Below are 20606 nucleotides of genomic sequence, written 5' to 3'. Positions count from 1 at the left end.
GGGAAAGATAGTGATGAGTCAAGTGTGTTTTAAGTGGCAACAGGCAAGTTCTGTGCTTGGTCGAACAGTGTAATGACTAACAAATTAATACAACATCTGTGTTTACATTGGTTCCCTGTGGGTGTTGTTTCACTAATTATTTTTGCCACCAGGCATGACATTTCGCTAAAGGCTTGATATATGGCGCACAGGAAGTGTGTCTGCCAGTGCGAAATGGTGAATGGTGAAGAAACAACCCGGCAGGGGAAATAGAGCCAAATTGTCAGAGGAGGTATGGAGGAGAAAGACAGACAAACAGTGAGAGCTCTGGGACCTCAGAGACCAATCAGTAAATAATCAAACCTGCCTGCTTCTAAGTACCACTGGGTGTTTCACTCTGCCGTCATCATGGCTCTGAGAACACGGGTGGGAGCTTGAATCGAGATTTTTACGGTTGTGTCTTTCTTTGGACACTCGCCAGGATGTGATTCTATCCTCTGACAGAGGCACCAACAATAATCCCACCGCTCAGTCTCCACTAAATTTGATTGCTCTACAATTTAGATGTTATCCCCTGTGCTGTTTCTACTCCTCAACAGGCCAGAAAACAAAAGCGCGATAAAGTGAGCGGTCTGTCCTCTCCACATACAGAACACCATCCCTCTTTCTTTTTCTCTGCACGCTCCCTGCTCTACCACACCTCTGTTGAACCACACTGATTACACAGAGTGCTGTGCTTCCAAAGTGCGGGGATATATGAGGAAATGTCAGATATTATCCTCTGACAGCCTTATGTAACTCTTGGGCGTGTGTCAGGGATAATCCTCTTAGAGGGGAGCAGAGTCGCCTTAATAGGAAACAAAACACCATTTGTCTGCTCTGCCCCCTGCTTTTAATAATCAAAATGGAGTTTGTATGGAGGCCACATCAGCAGAGTAATCCACGCTGAAGGACAAGCCCCTACACTCAACCTGTGATTAGTTTCATGTTCAAAATGACCAGTCAGTTCTAGGTGTTAGATAAACAGATGGGTTTGGGTAATAGAGAACTTGTGCTGGGATGTTTAACACAATGCTGTTGTGACTGATGTGGTGTTGGACATGCATGCAGAGGCTTTGTCCAGAATAAAAAATGTCTATGAGGTGCACAAGGTTATGCTAATATATGTTTATACACTAAATGTGAAATATAGAGTTGATTTTCCAATTTAACATCGAACAAGCTCATAAAAGTGTCTTGAAGCCAGAGTTGTGTTTCATCATAAATCACAGGTCAGTAAGGATGATTGTAAAAACACACTTCTGCACTGAGAGGGAGAACCAACTGCTCCGCCACTGAGACCAGCTTCATGGGCCACAAAGTACGTCTGAAACGACGTGTGAAGGTTAAAGAGGACCCACGGTCAGGTCGTCATATTTCAATTCAACAATATCACATCCTAGCAGTAGCATCCTGAAATGGAGTCTCATGAAGTACATTTTCTGACCCAAAAGGGTTTATTAAATCTTTCCTGTTTGTGTTATTTTAGGCTTGACCTGCCCTAAATAATGATGTTCCAATTACAAGTAGACATCTGCTTCTTCAGTGCAACTTAGCTCTCTGACTCCCCCTGGTGGTGGCAAAGATACATTTTGTTTGTGTGTTTTTTTTTTTGTGTGTGTGTGTGTGCTTGTGTTTGTTTACATTCAGCAATGGAAAAGTCATATATAGATTGGAGGTGCAGGTTTTTAATCACCTTTTAGATATAGTTGGTAACTATAAGTGAACAGTTACGTGAATAAATAAATTGTGAAACGAAGCTGTTATTTTGTTTTCTGGTTCAGAGTTGGTGGTGTATTATTGTAGAGGCTTTCTGCTGCTTTTATTAATGCATTATAGAAAAACATAATTTGTATCCGGCTTTAATTTTGGGGTTTTCATTATTCAATGATAGGACGTGATAGGAGTGTCAGTCACTAAGATTTAGTTGGATGTATAACGATAAAAGACTTTCAGCTTGTTTAACTTTTAGCTTGTTTACCTGAAGAGCAAGAAAGCAATGAAAACAAAGGTTTAATTTCATGTAAATATGCAATAATTATCGATTAAACAAGATTTTTCATATTTGTTGCGCTTTACCTTGCCTATACCCATATTTCATATATTTATCTAAACTAATTTGCACAGACTAAGTTACACTATAGTTAGTTCTAACACACACACAACCAATTCAAAGTCAAATTTCTTTACAATAAATAATGTTTATTACTGCATTTATCAATCTAAATTCAAATACATTTGCAATGTAAGCAACCTGTGCACACAGCCCCTTCTTGAGTAGAATAACTTCTTAAATTATTTGTAATTTTTAATTGCACTACACTATAACAGAGCAGAGTGCCTGACATTCAATTAAATATATTTATTTACAATAAAGCAAAATGTGAACTCCTTAAACATTGTTTAAGGAGCAATGTAAACAGGATTTGTCATTCAGTAAGCTCCGCAGAGTGTTTTTTTCTTACATCTGAAAGAAGAAATCGGTAAAAGCTGAGCCTTGCTTGAAACCTACATTCAGGATCTGAAGACATACACTGTTGACAGTCCAAAGTGGTCGATAGCCATACCCATAAAGTCTTTATGTATCTATTTTTTAGCAAAACCCATTGCCAAATGTTCAAGAGAACATCTCTCATGGTGCAGACTCAGGGGCGCTCCTGGATCTCTGTGACCCTGCTGGGCGCAGTTCGTCAACTGTCCACTTGGAGGTGCTGGTCTGACGTGGCAGGAGCAGGCTGAGAGTGCCAGGGTCTAGTATCATGCAGGAAACCCAGCACTCATCACTTTCCTTCACTCTGCATTGAAAATCAAACACCAGCTGATGACCTGGAATGAACATTGAAAATTAAGTATTGCATAAGAAGGAAGAGAAGAAATTTCTTATAAAAAACAGTTGGTCCAATAAATGAATAAATTGTTTAACAATGTGTGGTTCTACCAGTTTGGTGCGTTCAGGGCCATTCCTTGTGGTGGGCCCTGACTTTCCTCTTCTTCTCGTTCTTCTCCCTCTGCAGTCTCTCCAGCTCGGCCTCATACATCATCTCCTGGATCAGGTATTTCTCCCTGCGCATACGGTCCCGCAGGTCCTTGGGAAGGTCTGGGATCAGGTACGCGATCAAGGTCTTGATGGCAAAGACCATGTGCTGCAAACAGTTATCACAAATGTCAGAGGATACCCCTCAATACAAACGAATACTCAAAATATTTCGGAACTATATCAGTTTGATACTTTGGGGGGAAAACTAACTCTGGGACTTTGTCGCCCACGGTGAGATAGAGACACCTGAATAATGGTAACTTAGTTACTGTAAATTCTTTAAAAGGGAAACGTAAGTTCACGAACCTATGTCCAAAATAGTACAAGGTTTATAAAACTGAAGTAGATTGAAATGGCTAAACCTTCCTTTATAGATTACATCTATAAAGGGTATCTGTGCTGACTCAAAGTACAATGTTCACTTTCTCATTTAGATCTGTGGTTGTGTTTTAGCTGCTAAGAGCTTTGCAAACAAATGTTTTGTTGCAACCAAATCTTTTGCAGGGCTGAGGGGACCAGCGGATTTAGGAGATTATTATCTCCACCAACAGGGTTATATTTGCATTGCTGCTTGTCTTCGCTGTATGTTAGCAGGATCAAGCAAAAACTGCTTAACAGATTCTCTGCACACTTGTTGTATGGGCCAACGAAGAACCCATCAACTTTTGGAGCAGGCCTGACTAAGAGGATGGTTCCAGGGATTTTTTTCCCTTCATCTAACTTGTATTGATTGAGCTGTACTCTCCATTTGTCTGGCTTCTAGTGCTGATTGATATCAACTGACGATCTAAATCAAGTGTCTCCTCAAACAGACAGACATGAATTGTATGGTTAACCTGTCTACGCAAAGGCTAAAACTGAATCCTGCCGTTAGTCCTGTTTCAAGGCCTTTTCAAAAAAAAGTCCAAGAGTTGAGTTAATCTGGTTAAATCTATCATCGATAAAACATTATAACAGAATCCAGGTTTGAGCTCAGTCTGCTGTCTGGAGTCATTAATCACAGACTGACCTCAAAAACGATAATGAACGCCAGTCGAGCTGCCAGGACGTGCCAGAACTGCAGAGTGTACGAGTAGGGCTCGGCAGAATCTGGAGGGTCCCTGTAGTCACGGTACCTGGTGGATCACAACGTGTAGGTCAATGTTCATGGCCGAGTAGAACTGATGACACAAAAGTCAACATATTAAACTAAAGTAAAATTCACTGGTGCTCAGCTCAGGCTACTGACAATATCTGTATAAATACAAGCAATAAAATGTCATATTTAGCCTCGAAATAACGTTTGTATGCATAACATGTTTTTAGATTCTTCCTGGCTACCTAGTTATATCTACAGTATTTTCCACTTTGAACTATTTATTTTGTGATTCTTACTTAGAATTACGCAATTTTTTACCATAAAATAGCAGCTTCAAAATGTGTTTGATGGTTCACTGACTTGGAATAGAGAATTGTGCCACTGTCATTCCCACTCATCACCCTGAATGTCTGTTCTTGCTCTATGTAACTTTGGTGAGCAGCTACAATCTCCAGTGATAGACGCAGCTTAAATGGCCAGAATCAGGTCCAGCAAGTTCAGGAGTAATGCTGAACATGAAGCTCAGTTCAAAAGACGTAGAAGTCATTAAAAACCAGCGTCAATTTCCAATATTCAGCCAATAAACATTTAAAAGATAAAAATATAAAGAACACAGTTTGGTGTATTTGTTACAGCAGCAGCTCTTTTGGTTCAGGAAGCCGAGGATCATGGGTAATATCCCACGTTCAGTGGTGGTTCAGCTCAGTGAGTCGGACGCAGCAGTCAGAGCTCTGGGTTTTTTTTTTTTTTCTATTTGAAAACCACTTGGACATGGAGCCCAACACAATGAATCGCCACATTTGGCTGCAGGGGGCGCTGTTGCTCAGTAAAATTTACATAGTGTTGATTTAATATAGGATCATTAATGAAGTGATGGATGAGCATACACAAAATAGGTCATGTAATTTGTCTTGGAGTTACACAAACACCTGCTGCCAAATCTAGTTAAAAATTAACATTTTGTTTCAGTTTTTTGGAAAGTGTACTGGAGGCTCGACCAGCAACCCCTAGCAGTAACCTTATACCTGCAGTACTTCACAGCCTCTCCAAAGAGATCAGAGCCATTTGTCCTGTACTGCGATCTCCTCTCAAAGTCAGACACCCGGAACACCGAGAGACTGGCGTTGACGTAACCCCTCATACATCTGAGGGTCACACGAGAAACGAGGTTATGAAAGCGCTTCCTGTGTCAGAAGGAAAGAAATGACCTGTTTGATTGTCACTCACCCCTCCCCTGCTCGACCCTGACCGGCACAAGGTCCGTACTTGTAGGCGTAAACAAGGCGCGGGATGAAGTCCGAGGTAACGGCGATGACGAAGGCGTTGGTGATGACAGACAGGATGCCGATGCCTTCCAGAATGCCATACCAGATCCCTGCCACAAACACACACAAATTCCTATTTACGGGATAGAGATAAATGCACCGTATTTAATTTAAAACATTTATTTACCAATGTCTTTGGCTTGTGATGGCAGAGGGCGGCGCCACTGTGTGACGAACTTGTAGGCGTCTAAACGGATCTCAATGACGTTGTTGAGCAGGGCCAAGAGCGGCGCCAGAGGGAAGGCTGCCACAAAGATGGTGGTGAAGCCGAACTGCAGAACTGAAACACAGTACACGCATCGGGAGCCTTAAGATCCACAGAGCTGTTCATTATGGGTAACATGTTAGACAACAGTTGCATAACCACACATCCGGCAGATACGGTGAGATGCAATACAGCATCGACCTGAAGCTTATACTAATGGGAAAATCCCTCCCACAGTTCAAGACCAGCAGATTGAGGTTAGGGTAATTGGAGACTATAAATTGACTGTAGGTGTGGGTGTGGATCAGGGGCGGACTGGCCATCGGGAATACCGGGGACATCCCCGGTGGGCCGATGGCCGAAAATATAAATCCAACGGCCCATCACTATGATGTACCGGCCCACGCCCATCATCGCATCAGCCCTACAATGGTTGAAACAGCGGCACAAGCGTAATTTTCTCCAAGAGCTATACTTATCCATTCGCACTGACTGGTTTTATACTGCTACTCGCAATCGGTCTTCACACTCATGGTGACTATTTTTCGATTTTTTTTTAAGTGTCTTTTAATACGTGTTTTACAGACTTCGGAAGTCCAAAGTAAGAAAAGATCTCCACCTTATTAATAAACACCTCTAAATTGGTTCTTACACAGCCGAAGTGTAGAGAATTTGGATTTGCATACATACACGCAACGCGGCACCCAGTTATACGCATGCGCACAACCCATGAGGCCCAGCTCTTCGTTGCCTTCGTTGTTTTGGAGAGTGCGAGAGCATGCCGTCGGCACCAAAACGAAAAGGTGGAGCTGAAAAGCTAAGAGATAAAAAGAAAAAATGTCTGGAGAAAGGTGCCTCAAAACATTTAAAAATATCAAATTTCTTTGGAAAACCACCGACTGGTGACAGTGAAAAGGTAAGATAACCCTAACCCCATAGACCGTTATGATCTGGTAAAATAAGCAAGCTGGTGTTGTTGTCAACATCTAGATTATCTATTTTAACATGTTAGCCGTAGTCACTGGCTTACAATTGATGAGCAAGCTATCCATGGTGGTAGTTGTAAATAGGACAATCTTATAATTTCTATTAACCTGTGACAAATAAGTTAACCAGCTAGTTTGTTATGCTAAAATCTAAAATTATAAATAATGTTTATATGTTATCTAGATTGTTAATATGTTATGTAGAGGCGTTGACTTGGCCAAGTATAGCATGCATTTCACAACATATTAAACAAAATGTTAATATGTTATCTAGATTGATGATTCAGCTGCTGGAAGCAGCAGCCAGGGGCATGAGAGCCAAGATAAGAGCCAGGCATGTGTCCATCCAGGCAAATTGGTGGATCCAAATGTTATTAAAAAACAAACATACATATATGATGTAATTTCTTTGTAATCATCCAAAATAATGTTAAGTGTATGGGTATTTTTCCCAGAAGGCCACTGACTGTTCGATACGCGCGATCCATTGAGTGGGCAACGCGGCTACTTAGTGGGCCGCGCGCCGTGTATTGAGTGGGCCGGTCTGACAGAAACTCCCGGGCCACTTTTTTCCCCCAGTCCGCCCCTGGTGTGGATGTGAGTGTTGATGTTTGCTTGGCAATATTACAGTATTAAATAGTCAGCCTGTGTATACTTTGCATTATACCATAATTTGATCCCTTGTTTACTTAAAAGTATTGAATAAAATGAACTAAATATTAATATTTATTGAAATTGTAATAGACAGTGGAGAGCAGTTGAAGAATTGCCATGATAAAATCCACAGCAGATCACCGTCGCAATTACGTAACACAGACTGAAGCTGTTTGGCCACCAAATAAAAATGTTCAAATATTGTGTTGTGGAAGATTAAATTGCTGAGTACATTTGGGATAATCTTATAGATATAAACGCATTAGTAAAGGTTGTGGTTCGAACATGGGTACGTTTTTTTTTTGCACTAAAAATTGTGTGAGCACTCGAGATGCTACTTACTCATCTCTAGGTATTCATCGAAGAGTCCGTAGGCATTCATTGGCTGCAGGTTGTAATCCCTCTCCCACTGGGGGAAGCTGGCCTTGGCGTTCGGTCCGTGCTCTCTCCTCAGACGCCGCCGCGTCCACCAGTTCTGGATCAGCCTAGACATACCAATGATCTTACTGTGTTATTCGTTATTATTCCGTGATCAAGAACACGGTGCAGTGATGCCACATCTGGCTGAAGAGTCATTTAGCTGCAATGAGGATTAAAAGGCAAAACCTTGGAACTCACGGGTAGCCAAGCTCCATAAAGTTATTCCAGGTCTGTTTAAGCACCATGATGATCCCCATCTGCATACACAGGTCAATGAGGCAACCGCTGGGGTGACACTGCAGAGACGAGGATAGAGAGAAGGGTGTAGGATCAACTTAAACTGTTAAACAGCTAGCAATGGCCATTTTAAACCGTAAGCACAAATGGAGTCTTTTCAATCCTTTTTTCATATGGTTGGTTGTGTGTCTGTTTGTTGGTTCTGTGACACACTGGCGACCTGTCCAGGGTGAACCATGCCACTCGCCCAATGTCAGCTTGGCTCCATCTTCCCCACGTGACCCTCAAAGAATAAGCGGATGGATGGATAGACTTTCTATGATCTGAACCCTTTAGTGACATTTTTCAAAACGCGCCAAGTGGCAAATCTAGGGACTTATTGGACAAACTACTAGAATGGAAATAGTGGTATTGCAATGTATTGATGATAGTCGTAATATTTACAGATTTCTACCCAATGTGCAGGACAAAGCTCTCTCTCTCTCTCTCTCTCTCTCTCCCTGTTGTAGAAAAAATGGGTTAGTGTGTAAAGTAAAGAAAATGCTGACAGTTAAATGTTCTGGGTACACTGTTGAAGGAGGAAATGGAAAAGTGGAACACAGAGCAGTCAAAGATGGCCTCCAGCTACAGAGAGAAAAAACATTTGTTTTTTGTCAAGTTTTTCTGGCGGTAATTTACAAGCTTTAGAAAGCTGTCATAAAATAGAAGTTGTAGTTTGTTGATCTCTTGTAAATTACCGTACACTTCAGCGATGAGTAGCCTATATATAACACAAAGAACACAGTGGTTATGTAAATTAATATTGGCTCTTGATGCTCTAGTGTTTTCTGGCTGTGAGCCGCTCCACCTTCACGCTTCATTTCCTTTTTGCACTGTATTGGATAGTAGCAGATAGTTGTTTTTTAGTATGAATACTAAAGTGAGTAAACTTACCCAATGTGAAAACACACTACCTTTGACTTTTATAAACCCAAAGGCTTGTTAGAGTTAGTATGTGGTAAGACTTTGGGAGACGCATCGTTCTAAATTCCAAAGCATTTTATTATTTATCTTGCAAGAGCCTCTTCAATGCACAGGCACTTTTGTAAATCATCTAATTTACTTTGAAGATGCAGCACAGGTCTCTAATGTTACACAAATGTATATTCCGGGTGTTTTTTTGTAAGCGAGAGAACCTCTTAGACATTTCCCTGGAGCTTTTAGCAGATTTGCAAATTCTCGTTCAAGGCACTAAACCCTCCAAGCACAATCATGACTCTGCACAGCTACAAATGGCTGACTGGGCCTACACTGCTGCACATGTCACATTTACAGAGATTTTCCATTTCCATTTCTGAAACCAGGGGAACAAGTGGGAGCGCATTAGCTCAGCACGTAAAAGCACCACCTCAGGCTCCTCCGTCCCCTAGGAACACTTCAGTGTTTGATCTTTCCCCACATGTTCCCATAAGCGAGCAACCTCTTCCTGCTGATGGTGGTTGAATGCCTGATGGCGGGGCAGAGGGTATTAGCTAAATGTTTAAACCAGAAATACTTGGATCCATAATGCTTTTCTGTTATTGTCCCAAGGGGATGCCCTACTCACTTCTTCCAGTTTCCAGCGATTGATGAGGCGTAGATATGCACCAGGCCGCCCTGTGAACCTGCCAACCAAGGGAGCAAATGAAAAATAGTTAGAGTAAAATCTGTTTCTTGCATGTCACGTGGTAGAATGACAATGAATCAGAATTTTATTTTTAGGTTATTTTGAGAAACCAAAAGCCCCATAAGCTAGAGTGGGACTAACAATAGAAGAAAATAAAAAAACAAAGCATTGACATTACATTAAGCGGTAAATGTATCAGAAAGGATGTGATGCTTAAAGCTACGAATGCCTTGCGCATGGATTCCATAAAATATCTCTTCAACATATAAAAAAACCTTCATATTGAGTTATTAAAACCTTGGGTTGAGCTTGCATGAGTGTGAGCTGAGCCCTAAGGGCCTAACATATCTAATATTTACTATATCTTCCTTGGGGGAATTCTTTTAAATGAGTAAATATTCAAAAGACTACGTTTGTTGATCTATTAATATAGGATACGCCTCTATTCAGACTGCATCCACAACTGCATGTTTGTTCTTAAGTAGTTTGAGTTTTGTTAATGAGTTTGTTTTTGAAGCAAACAGCTTTTTGTTTGCCTCTCAACAATAACAGGATCCCCAGAAAAGCAAAATAATGTTTACATTATTTACTCGACACATATTTCAACTCTGCTGACCTAGGCCTTCATGGCCTAGGTCAGGGTCCTCACAGCTAATGTCTCAAACTGAGATATACTGGTTTAACCTTTGTTTAAAACATGTAAAATATTATTTGTCATTTCTCTTTTTTAATGATTTTCATCACCTGTCGTTTATTTTTCATCATTTTACTGACTAAACAAAAATGTACAACATAATCAGTCCACTTCTGCAGTACCACCTATAGGCCTTTCTCACCTCCCCAGAAAGAAGGCGATGTAGAAAGTGGAACTGTTGAGGTTGACAAACTGAAAAAGGAACATCTTGAGAGTAAAGCTGTTGTCCCACTCGGACTCCGTCCTTGGCTGCTCTGTGGAGGTTTAAGAGAGAGAAACAAGCAACAGTGACACGAACAGATAAAACGAGATGTAAATATGTATTGCGATATTTAAAAAAAAAAGAAATTCCAAATTAACGCTAGAGCCCAATGGATTTTGAGGGCCGATGCCCCTACTGATATTAGTGAGTGAAGACTTTTAGATTCCTAAGATGTTATTATAAAACCTTTGTGTCAAAGAAATGTCCTCCAGGCTCGATATTTTACAGTTTAACCATACATTTTTTTAAGTAACAAATAAAAGATAACACAAATACAACCAAATTTATCAAACTTGAATTAGAAAAATTTCATATATTTGCCAACTGATGGTAAACACATGCACAGAGACCTTATATCCTCTTAATTAATTAACCTAGGAGACAAACTACCTCATATTGTAATGAGATAGCTGCTACTGTATGGCTAATAAAGTCTGGCATCAAATATTTAGCAAAGGTGATGTAAGTTAAATCTGCATAAAACTTACTTTCAGCTTCAACGTTACTCAATCTGCTGGTGTAGTTAACTTACCTAAGTTGGTGAGAAGAAGAGCAACTTTTTCGTAGAGCTAGGAAAAAAAATACAGGATAGTACAATTGTTATAAATTCATTGCTGCATAACATCCGCGTCTTTTGTACTTTTGTGTCTTTGGGTCTCGCCTGTGATGAGTTGCAATTATCTCAGCTCACAATTTAATCGTTTTTTGTACATTTTCTCTCAGCAGAGAGAACGGTAACTGCATGGGTGGATGGCAGAAACTCACCACGTTGAGGAGCATGATGATGCAGAAGTTGATGCAGACTGCCGTTCCCGTGGTCGCCACCTGAGAGTTGTTCCTGATGAGAGCCCAGCCGAAGGCGGCAAAGGTGCTGACAGTGATCACACGGTAAATGACGATGCCAAACACAGCGGCAATCACCACCAGTATCTGTGACATCAGAGTGTTACGCAAAAGGTATTACAACAACCAATACAGCAATATCTATCAAATTCCCACTGCATTTACACCATACAAATACACACAGATGCAACAAAAGAGAATACTGTAGGAAGGTAAGCAGAGCATTAAATACATAATTCAGTTTAATTGAGAGTAAGATTGCATTTTCAGGAGAAAATAGCCAAGAACAGCATTAACCTTGGTACACCAGTCAACACAAACAATACAGAGGGACATTCAACTGTCAAACACTACACACAAGTTAAGGCAATATCCAGATACAAGGTCAATGACAGAGATCAGGTTATGATGAATAAGTACAATTTTCTAAAAGAAATTTCATGAGCATCAATGTGGACCAGGAATAATATTTCCTCTTTAAAATACACCTAAACTCCCCCCTTAGTAATCAGCTCTGTCAATTCCAGGTCCCCTTTAGTTTTTTTTACATGTGTACGGGTGTGTTAATTCACATATAAAAAAGAGAGAGAGATTTATATTTAAAAGCCAGCCAATGCAAAAGTCTGCAGACATGAGGATGGCGACTTGGAATCAGCAGTGGTGTATGAGATTTCTACTAAACTGAGCAATAGATAACTGTATCAACTGCATAAACATGGAACCTAGAGTTTGATAACATATCACAAAGAGAACAACCGTGATCCCAGTATGGAACCCTGGGGCAAACCCCTCTTAGTTTGTTTATACAGAGTATACAATTATTACAAAGATGAGAGTTACACACAAAATTAACATTTATTTTCCACTGACACTCACCATGAAGAAGATTCCAGATGCGGAGACAACAAGTCGACTGTATTTGTCGGTGAAGGCTTGGTAAGGCTCAGGCTTCCCAGAAATGGGGTTCATCCTCTCCTTCTTTGAGTATTTGGCCTCAAACTGAGGACGTATTTCATCCTGAAAGTCAGACAAGGAGAGCAGGGAGTTAATATAAATACAATTTCCAAATAAAATATCTATGTGACTATCACCAATGTATAGCTAGGAGGCTTGTTTTAGTTTAATATGAGAGAAGTATGCGCTCTACTGAGTGCAATTTTAGTTGTTTCTGTGTTACTTTGCAGCAGGTACAACTGTTGTTGTTGTTTGGGTTTTTAATCATAGAGAAGACTCAAAGACTCAAAAGAGCGACGAGTTATCTGCATTAAACTGCAAAAACAAAACATCTGGGTAGAGATTAACTACATCACCTCCTCTTCCTCCCAGTCGATCAGATCCCAGTCATAAGCAAGGACGGCTCTGCGTCTTTTCCAGAACTCTAGAAAGACTGTTGCTGAAAGACATCAATAAAACAGCATTAGGACCATCTGAGTACTCCTCAATATTCTATCCTCTAAAATTCAGCCCTAAACTCCCTGAGGTAGTATATCTTCTTGAAAGCTATAGAAACTGATGTGTACATATATATTATTACCTTTCTGCTTTTCATGGGGTTGTGCTCGTGGCTATGAATGTAATGTAACAGAAGTCCAATGTTTATTTACTTCATTCACACTAATCATTTGCTCAGAGGACTTATCCGAGCTGGTTTGTTGAAAGTGATGACCTGCTGTTTGACATGAGAGTGAGCCAAAACAGTGAAGTTGCAGAACTTAAAACCAAAACAAATGAAAGTCAATACAGGGATTAAAGGTCTCCTTCGCTTGGACGAATTTCCGTCAGTTGGATTCCAGAAGGTGCTGTGTGAGATCAGTAGACATGAAGACTCGACAGGGGAGGGGGAGGGGGGGGGGGGTGGGGGGGCTGATATTGTGAGCCCGAGGGCTGTTCGAAGCAATGAGTTGTAGAACGAGGGCTGTTCACAAGGCAAATAGGCCTAATGCAAATCTTCATGTTGGCTTAGAGAGAGTGCACACCTTCTACTCAGCTAACAGTTTTTTTTTTTTACATGAAAACGTACAATGGAAAAAAAAAACAGAAGCACGTATCAAAGAGTGTTTCGATGAGAGAAGCAGGACTTCTTTTCCCTCTCATCACAACAAAGGAAACATTATTAGGATGAATATCAGGAGCAGCTTTCAGGGAAACTTGTCTTCTTTACTCTCCAAGTTTGATGTCAGTAGCATTAAGCTGATGTCTCGCTAACTTTCGGTTCGTTCTTCTCTCGGCCTGCGTCCTGATTCCAACCACTTCCAGGGCTGTTCTGTGACTTTGTGACAAAGGTGAGAGGGAAATATCACTATTTACTAAGTTTGATTAATGCCAATGGGTAATCATGGATACAAACTGCAGCTAAGAAAATAAATCCTAATTCTGCATGGTCTGAAACTCACACTTTCCAAAAGCCACCCCTGTGGGGACCAGTTCAGATAATATATGGGAGTGATGAACCTCATAGACAGGACAGTGATTATCTCGTCCCTCAGTCAAGGTTAAGTCACAACTGAAAGTTATGGAACAACATTGACTGAAATACAGAATTTTGATTAAATATATATTTTGGCCAACGTGGATTCATATCTTTCAGTAAATCAAGTATTCAGCCGAGCCGCAGTATAAATAGCATAAGTTTTAAAGGAATGGTGCTATGCTTAAGTTTGTCTGTGGATGAAATGCAGAATCTCATCCAGGAGGAATCACCAGGCAGCAGAGAAAACGCTCAGAACTATATTTTATTATTTATAGGATTATATGTTTTCTAGAATGTCTTATTTATATTAATGATGATATTCTTTGTACTTCATTGGCTGGTGCTCAGGTCTAATTCTGACGGTAACCCTGAATTAACCCTAACCCTAACCCTAACCCTCTTCAAACGGGGGGGGGGGGGGGGGGGGGGGGGGGCAATAAAATGCTGGGAAGGATGGTGTGGAAATATCAGTTGTTTACATGGCACAGGGTCATGGAGGAGGGCAGGATTTCCCCCAGTCCCAGTGAGGTCAGGGCCACCTCTGGTTAAATTGGGACAAATCCCAGTTGGTCATATTATTGGTGGGCTGGTTAATATTTGACTATGTTACTTTTATGATGCTATAACAGGTAAGATATTGGGTCGCTCATATACAGAGTTTTCAGCCCAACTGCGGGGGTTGGAGGTTACTTTCTCTCTCTCTCCCCATTTCACGCTTACTTTGTCTTATCAATAAAGTCAAAACACCTTAAAATGTCCGTAAGAATATATATTTCACAATAGCCTCTTTTCCACAACGCAAACTCCTCTACTGGCAATGGAGAAGGAGTCAATCACCTTTCTATAGCGAGCTTAACTGCATTTACAAAACCTGCAAATACTCTCAAAACCAATTTGTAAAATACTTGTATAAAAGGTCATCACTTAAAGATTTGATGCTGCATTGGGCAACCCTCAAAAGCAACAACACTAAGTATCACTGCTGGACCTCAATCGTTTTACACCCTTTTTTCCCTATTAGTAATTTAAAGGTGAGGATTCAACATCCACCTTGTGAAAGGGTGAAGACATCTGTCCTCATTGAATGTTACTGGCTCAGTTCTGACTGATCAGTACTAACTTGTGACGCCCACTGGTTTTAATGCCAGAATAATCAGAATTAATGTTGTGATGTTCACTGAGCATAACGAAATTCCCTCTCATTACCACATAAAGACAGACAGTCCTGGGAGCATGCTGTGCTGAACAAAGTCCTGTGGATAGCTAACTTATTGCTCGTGTTTACCTGCCATTGCTTCTGCAGGGACTTTGCTCTGAACCTCAGTATTTCATGCACAAGCTTTCAGTTGATTTTCTCCATCGCCGTTGAACGTGCAGCAGAGCAAAACTATTTTTTTTTACGTGTCCAATGACGGCAGTGTAGCTCATGTGGAGCCAGCAGGGGTGCACACTTCTGAGGGACCCTAATGAAGGGATTTGAGCTGTTTCTTCGCTGCAGTTGAACCTGACACATATTCATTTGGACAGAGGCAGCAGCTTCCAATACGAAGTAGTGAATGCAGGTCAGTACACGAGCAAGTTTTGTGTTGTTTTAACTTTATAAAGATGTAAAACTGCAATACGAAGATATTCACAGACATCAGAGTTGCCTCTGCATGTGTGTGCAGCTGTGAAAACGACTCCAGTCCTCTACGTTGCCCTTACAATGTTTAATAATAATCATGTGTACTTAAACTGAAGTTTAATTCCAGTTTACCATGTTTTTTTTATTTGTATGCTCATTTCTGTAGTTCTGCTCTGCTGATCTTTTATTGCAACTGTGCAATTTTTTTATGTTTTATCAAATATTCAACCATCATCCTGACAATAATTTAAAAATTATTTTTTATATATTGAGTGACAAATAATAACTTTTCAATAGGCTGCAGGACTTTACTCCTGGCACTTTTCAAAGTTGTGGCACTGGTTTAAATAGTTTATGAAGTTAGTTTGTGATTGAGATGGAAGGACAACAGATCTAACCCTCCATGTGTCCTTTTCTCTAAACATTGTTTTTTGATGATTCAGTTTTGTCAGTTAATAAGATAACAAAGCACCAGCTAGTTTACTCACAGTTAGTTTAATGTCTATCGCAAGGTGCCATCCCTGTTGTGGTTTTTGTAGTTTGTTTGCTCACTCTGTGATGTTAGTTCTGCGGTGAACTGCATTTAACTAAAGCTCTTTTAGTGATATCTGGTTTACCTTGTATCCTTGTGGCTCTGCCTGTGTGTACCTGGGCAGGTGATAGGTTCCTGACAGGTGACACGCGTGGATTTTTTTTTCTCCTGTTTCTTTTAAGGTATCAAACAACCCTTCATGCCATTTTACATTTTCATGACGACTCTCATATGTACAACATTTGCAAATACCTCCAAAAGGCTATCAATAAAATGATCAGCTCATTTGGATGTTGCAGCTGATCAATTTAATCTTTGCCCTATAAATTAATAGAATCTGATAACTCTATCTGATTACACAGGGACTCCCCTGAGGGAGCGAGACATTTGAATCATGGGATTCCTGCAGAGCCAGAACCTGACTCTGAGCCTCACCCAGCCAGAGGTCGTCCGCTGGGAGTCAACATCAGAGCTGTCATCATCTGGTACACTATTAATGTCAATGTTTCACAAATTCAATATTGGGAATCACATTATCCCCAAGAAAGGAAAGGATAGAACAGATAAAGGATATTGACCAATCCCTAGTCTACAAACTACACCACCATCATGGCAAATCCTCTATAAACTCATATAAGTAGAGAGTTACTTATTATGGAGCAGATTATGTAGTGAGTAGTTAGCAGATTAAGTAGTAGTTTAATAACTGAAAATAGCTCTCAACTCTGCTGGATTGGAAACTTCTCTTGAAAAAGATTCAGCTTTAAATGGATTTTAAACATTTTAAACGTCCTCTCCTACTAAGAGTAGAGGCTAATGGCAGTTAAAAACTGAGGTTATGATATGATGTTAAATAATGATATGATATATAAGAATTCACTCCAATGTATTCATTCAGCTGGTTAAACCCCCACATAAGTTATCTTGGAGTATAACACTGGCTCCAGAGAAAAACAGCCCCATTAAAGGACATTTTGTTAATATTTTTTAAACATTTACATAATCTAGAAGAAAGTCCTTATGACTTTTGACTTGTGAGAAAGGAGTATATATTGTGGAAAGGATGCTGTGTTTATTTTATATTTGTTGGCTTCTTCGCTATATTTGTTTCTTTGCTTACTATATTTAAAATTAGATTTTTTTTTTAAGTACTACCTCCAAAATGTAATAGTACACAATGCACTTCCTTAACTTTTTTTTTTACCTCCTCTTGACTGAAACCTTATTCCACTTTATCTGCAAATCACTATAAAACATTGATAAGTGTGAAACAGATGGAGTTTCCACTGGCACCAGGACTATGTCTGAGTGTCTGAATTATTAACACACACTAATGCAACAGGGCGTGCACTGCTTTCATTAGTGGGTATACAGTCGAGTGGGAGATGCATCACCTGTGTGTTCGGCTGCCACATTTAATCTCCTCACACAGATTTGTACAGAGTCCGATGACACTGGGACTTACCAGAACTACATTTTGTATTAGTTTCAATTAAAATGTCCTGACATTGTTTGTGTCACACACCAAGCTATGAAACCATCTAGTAACTCCTTCTCTCCTCTTACCCCTAAACAGTTAATAACATTCTCATCATCCTGGGCGTGTTGACCTTTGCCGTTCAGCTGTGTTTACTTCTGGGCTTCTTGCTGAGATTCAGCAGATTCGACAACAAAGTAGCAGAGGCCCTAAAACACTCGGACACTGCCGACAAACTCGTTGGTGAGCATTCAGTTTGCTGTGTCTTTTGGATACGGGACGTGTTCAGTTGTTTTTAAGATATTATTTACAGATTCAATTAACATCACATTATAAGGAATCAGTATAAACTGACTGGCCCATGAGAAAGAAAAAGTTCATGAGCAATTAAATAGTAATAAAAGATATTGTCTGCACGTCTTTCTTTTAATTGCAATGCAAATACAAATCATGTATTTTATGTCTCCGTTTTTTTACATATTAGCAAGATTACATATATGATAAGATGATATGATATCTATTTAATGTGTGGCATTAAAGCTAGGGTCTCATCTACCCCTCACCCTACTGTTAAATTGAATTTATGCCATACAACAATATAAAAAAGAGAATGTTCAAACTTTCTTTTCCTTCAGTCCCCTCCACCGTCTATCCAGACAGTTACAAAGAAGCCAGCTATCATCTATATGACTATGACCCTGCTGCTGTGTCAATGCCTGTGGTGTCTTCAAGGGAGGACACCTATGAACAACACGAAACCTCTGGAAGCTCTCTGTTTGCACCTTTCATTCCCTGGGACATTGCTCAGCAGTGACAGGCTCCCTGCCCCTCTGGCAATTACCATAAGTAAATGAAAAGTGTGGACATTCGGTTAGAGCTCAATGACAAACATGTTGGAGTAAATGCAGTCTTTGCAAACAATGTACAGCCAGTTTTAAAAAGTACTGATAATATTTTTTTTTTGAGAAGCCTCTGATGTGTTAAAGTTGTCCAGGATACAGGAATTTTATAATGTTAAAGCTGAATTTATCTTTTAATCTATGCAGTTATTCCAGACATTTGTCTGTTTGCATGTGCAATAAATATTTGGAGAACTGTTCATCTTGTCGGCTTCAATTTTGGCATGTGTATTGTTAAGGGCCCAATGAAGTGCAGTGTTGAAATTGGTGCCATTTGAACATGCAATACTTTTAATATAAAGACACTTTTTGGGACTCATCAATGTCGACAACAGTGCGTTCGCGACAATGGGCGTTTATGACAACAACAACTGATTCTCCAGTTTGGGCTTGTGCGTACGGAGTCGAGCTTCACTCCACTTAGAACAAACAGGTGAATATCTCTCTTTGCAGCAGCAGAGGCTTCTGCGCTCTGTGAACTGAGTCCTGCAGCAGGTCTTTTCATGTCCTGGACACAGATTCAGAAGCAGCAAAGAAGCCGAAGAAACTGCCCGCTAGGCAGGGCTATAGTATTTACAATGGGTCAAATGAGTGTGTGTGTGATGTTTGAATCGCCACCCAACCTCTGCAGTTCCCCTCAGCTCAATACGCCATTTTAGCCACTTTCAGCTCTTTGCTTTGGTTTTATGGCTCCACACGTTTAGTTCACTCTCACCACTCTGCTCAGTATCTTGCTCCGCAGCAGAAAACAGCTGTTATCAGATTCAAAGCTCAGATAAACCAGATTTATTTCACATGTCCTCTCACCAAACAGCTGGTGAACATATTGGAGCATGAGATGTAAAACTTACCCCAGACAGCCATGAATACAGCAAAGAAAACCGTTGCCCCGTTGTCGAAAAGATGGGTGACCTGAGAATGAAGAAAGGAGGTCCTTAGCATGAAGCTATACCAGTATAAAAAAGGTTCAATATATATCAAGTGTTTCTTATGGGTCTTTTATTTATCAATTACTGATAACATATCTATCTTGATATCATTTTTCGCCATAACACCCAGTCCTAGTTCGTAGTGGATATTTATAGTTTGTCATTGTGCTTCATCATTTGGAGTAAAAGTCACATTGACTGATTTAGTTGGCACGTAGCATATTTTCCTACGACAACAATAACAAGCACAGCTGTCGGGAACATTGTGTCCCGCTGCTGCTGCCACAGTACCTTGGCGTAGATACAGCTGTCGGACAGTCTCAGGTAGGGGCAGTACTGGTCACAGATGGGACACATGATGATGTCAGTGGCCTCGCAGATTTCTTTACTGGAGAAGAACAAACGGCATTAAGCTCATCAGAAATCAGATTCCGGTAAGCCTGGTGTTACAGTGACCAGCGACAGCCAACGGAAAGTCCATATAGTCAGTGTGAAGAAAGGCTACTTTGTGTGTGTGTTTGTGTGTTTGTGTGTGTACAGGTTTTTAAGTTGATAAAATGATGATGATGTTCTAACAAAAGTAAAGAAATAGGCACCACATTCTTATTGTGCAGCACTGCAGAATTTTAGACACGGTCTTATAAGTGATGATAGAGCACATTCACATTCACCCGTTTAAATCCACCTGAGAATCCTGAGTTAGTTAGCTACAAGGGACAATTTCACACTCCCTTGACTTTCCTGTAACACCAAATTAGTTTTGTGTAAAGAACAATCGCTGGACTTTATGGTTAAATAACTTGACTCAGATCTGTGCTTACTACTGAGCTGCATGTCAAAGTACAAACAACAATATGAAGCAGCTCAAGACCGGATTTATTCTACAAAGTACTTCCTGTCCAGTCGAGTACTTTTATCAGAGAACAGAGAGGGGGCGTGTTTACCTGACCTGGCAGTGGTCCAGGGTGAAGAGGCCATACAGAAACACCAGCAGGCCGACCAGGGCGGCAGGAAACAGCATCCCCGTGTACCAGCCGAGCCAGGCGAAGTACAGGCCGATCTTCTCCCCAAAATACCTCCTGAAACAGCAGACAAACAAACTCTTGACATTTAAATTTGAAAAACATTCATTCAACATTTTACTGCCTGCTATTAAACACCAGATTGTCAGCCTGAGATTTGTCTTATATTCAGTGTCAGCACGGTCACTGGATTTAGATTTTTTAAAACATTCTACTATAAGGTAAAGTAGTAGAGTATTTGTTCTGCTA

At 40.4% G+C, this 20606-nt stretch overlaps 1 protein-coding gene across 2 annotated transcripts in view; it reads right to left on the bottom strand.

Moving 5' to 3' along the window:
• Positions 1–2205: 2205 nt before the first annotated feature.
• LOC133948641 (anoctamin-4-like) overlaps positions 2206–20606 on the bottom strand; it is a 46535-nt gene continuing 28134 nt past the window's right edge. For both annotated transcript variants that reach the window (XM_062382536.1, XM_062382537.1), the window contains 17 exons: positions 20280–20414; positions 19627–19723; positions 19258–19318; positions 12715–12797; positions 12281–12421; positions 11327–11491; positions 11094–11130; positions 10442–10553; positions 9546–9603; positions 7922–8019; positions 7646–7788; positions 5586–5738; positions 5361–5508; positions 5159–5278; positions 4065–4170; positions 2957–3161; positions 2206–2844 (listed from right to left, as the gene is read on the bottom strand). In XM_062382536.1, the coding sequence (XP_062238520.1) occupies positions 2970–3161; positions 4065–4170; positions 5159–5278; positions 5361–5508; positions 5586–5738; positions 7646–7788; positions 7922–8019; positions 9546–9603; positions 10442–10553; positions 11094–11130; positions 11327–11491; positions 12281–12421; positions 12715–12797; positions 19258–19318; positions 19627–19723; positions 20280–20414 (1849 nt within the window). In that variant the 3' untranslated portion in view covers positions 2206–2844; positions 2957–2969. The remainder of the gene's footprint in view (positions 2845–2956; positions 3162–4064; positions 4171–5158; positions 5279–5360; positions 5509–5585; positions 5739–7645; positions 7789–7921; positions 8020–9545; positions 9604–10441; positions 10554–11093; positions 11131–11326; positions 11492–12280; positions 12422–12714; positions 12798–19257; positions 19319–19626; positions 19724–20279; positions 20415–20606) is intronic.

This window comes from Platichthys flesus, chromosome 23 (assembly GCF_949316205.1).
Source record: "Platichthys flesus chromosome 23, fPlaFle2.1, whole genome shotgun sequence".
Classification (NCBI taxonomy): domain Eukaryota; kingdom Metazoa; phylum Chordata; class Actinopteri; order Pleuronectiformes; family Pleuronectidae; genus Platichthys; species Platichthys flesus.
Note: the sequence above shows the minus strand (reverse complement) of the source record. Positions and strands in the feature narration are given on the sequence as shown.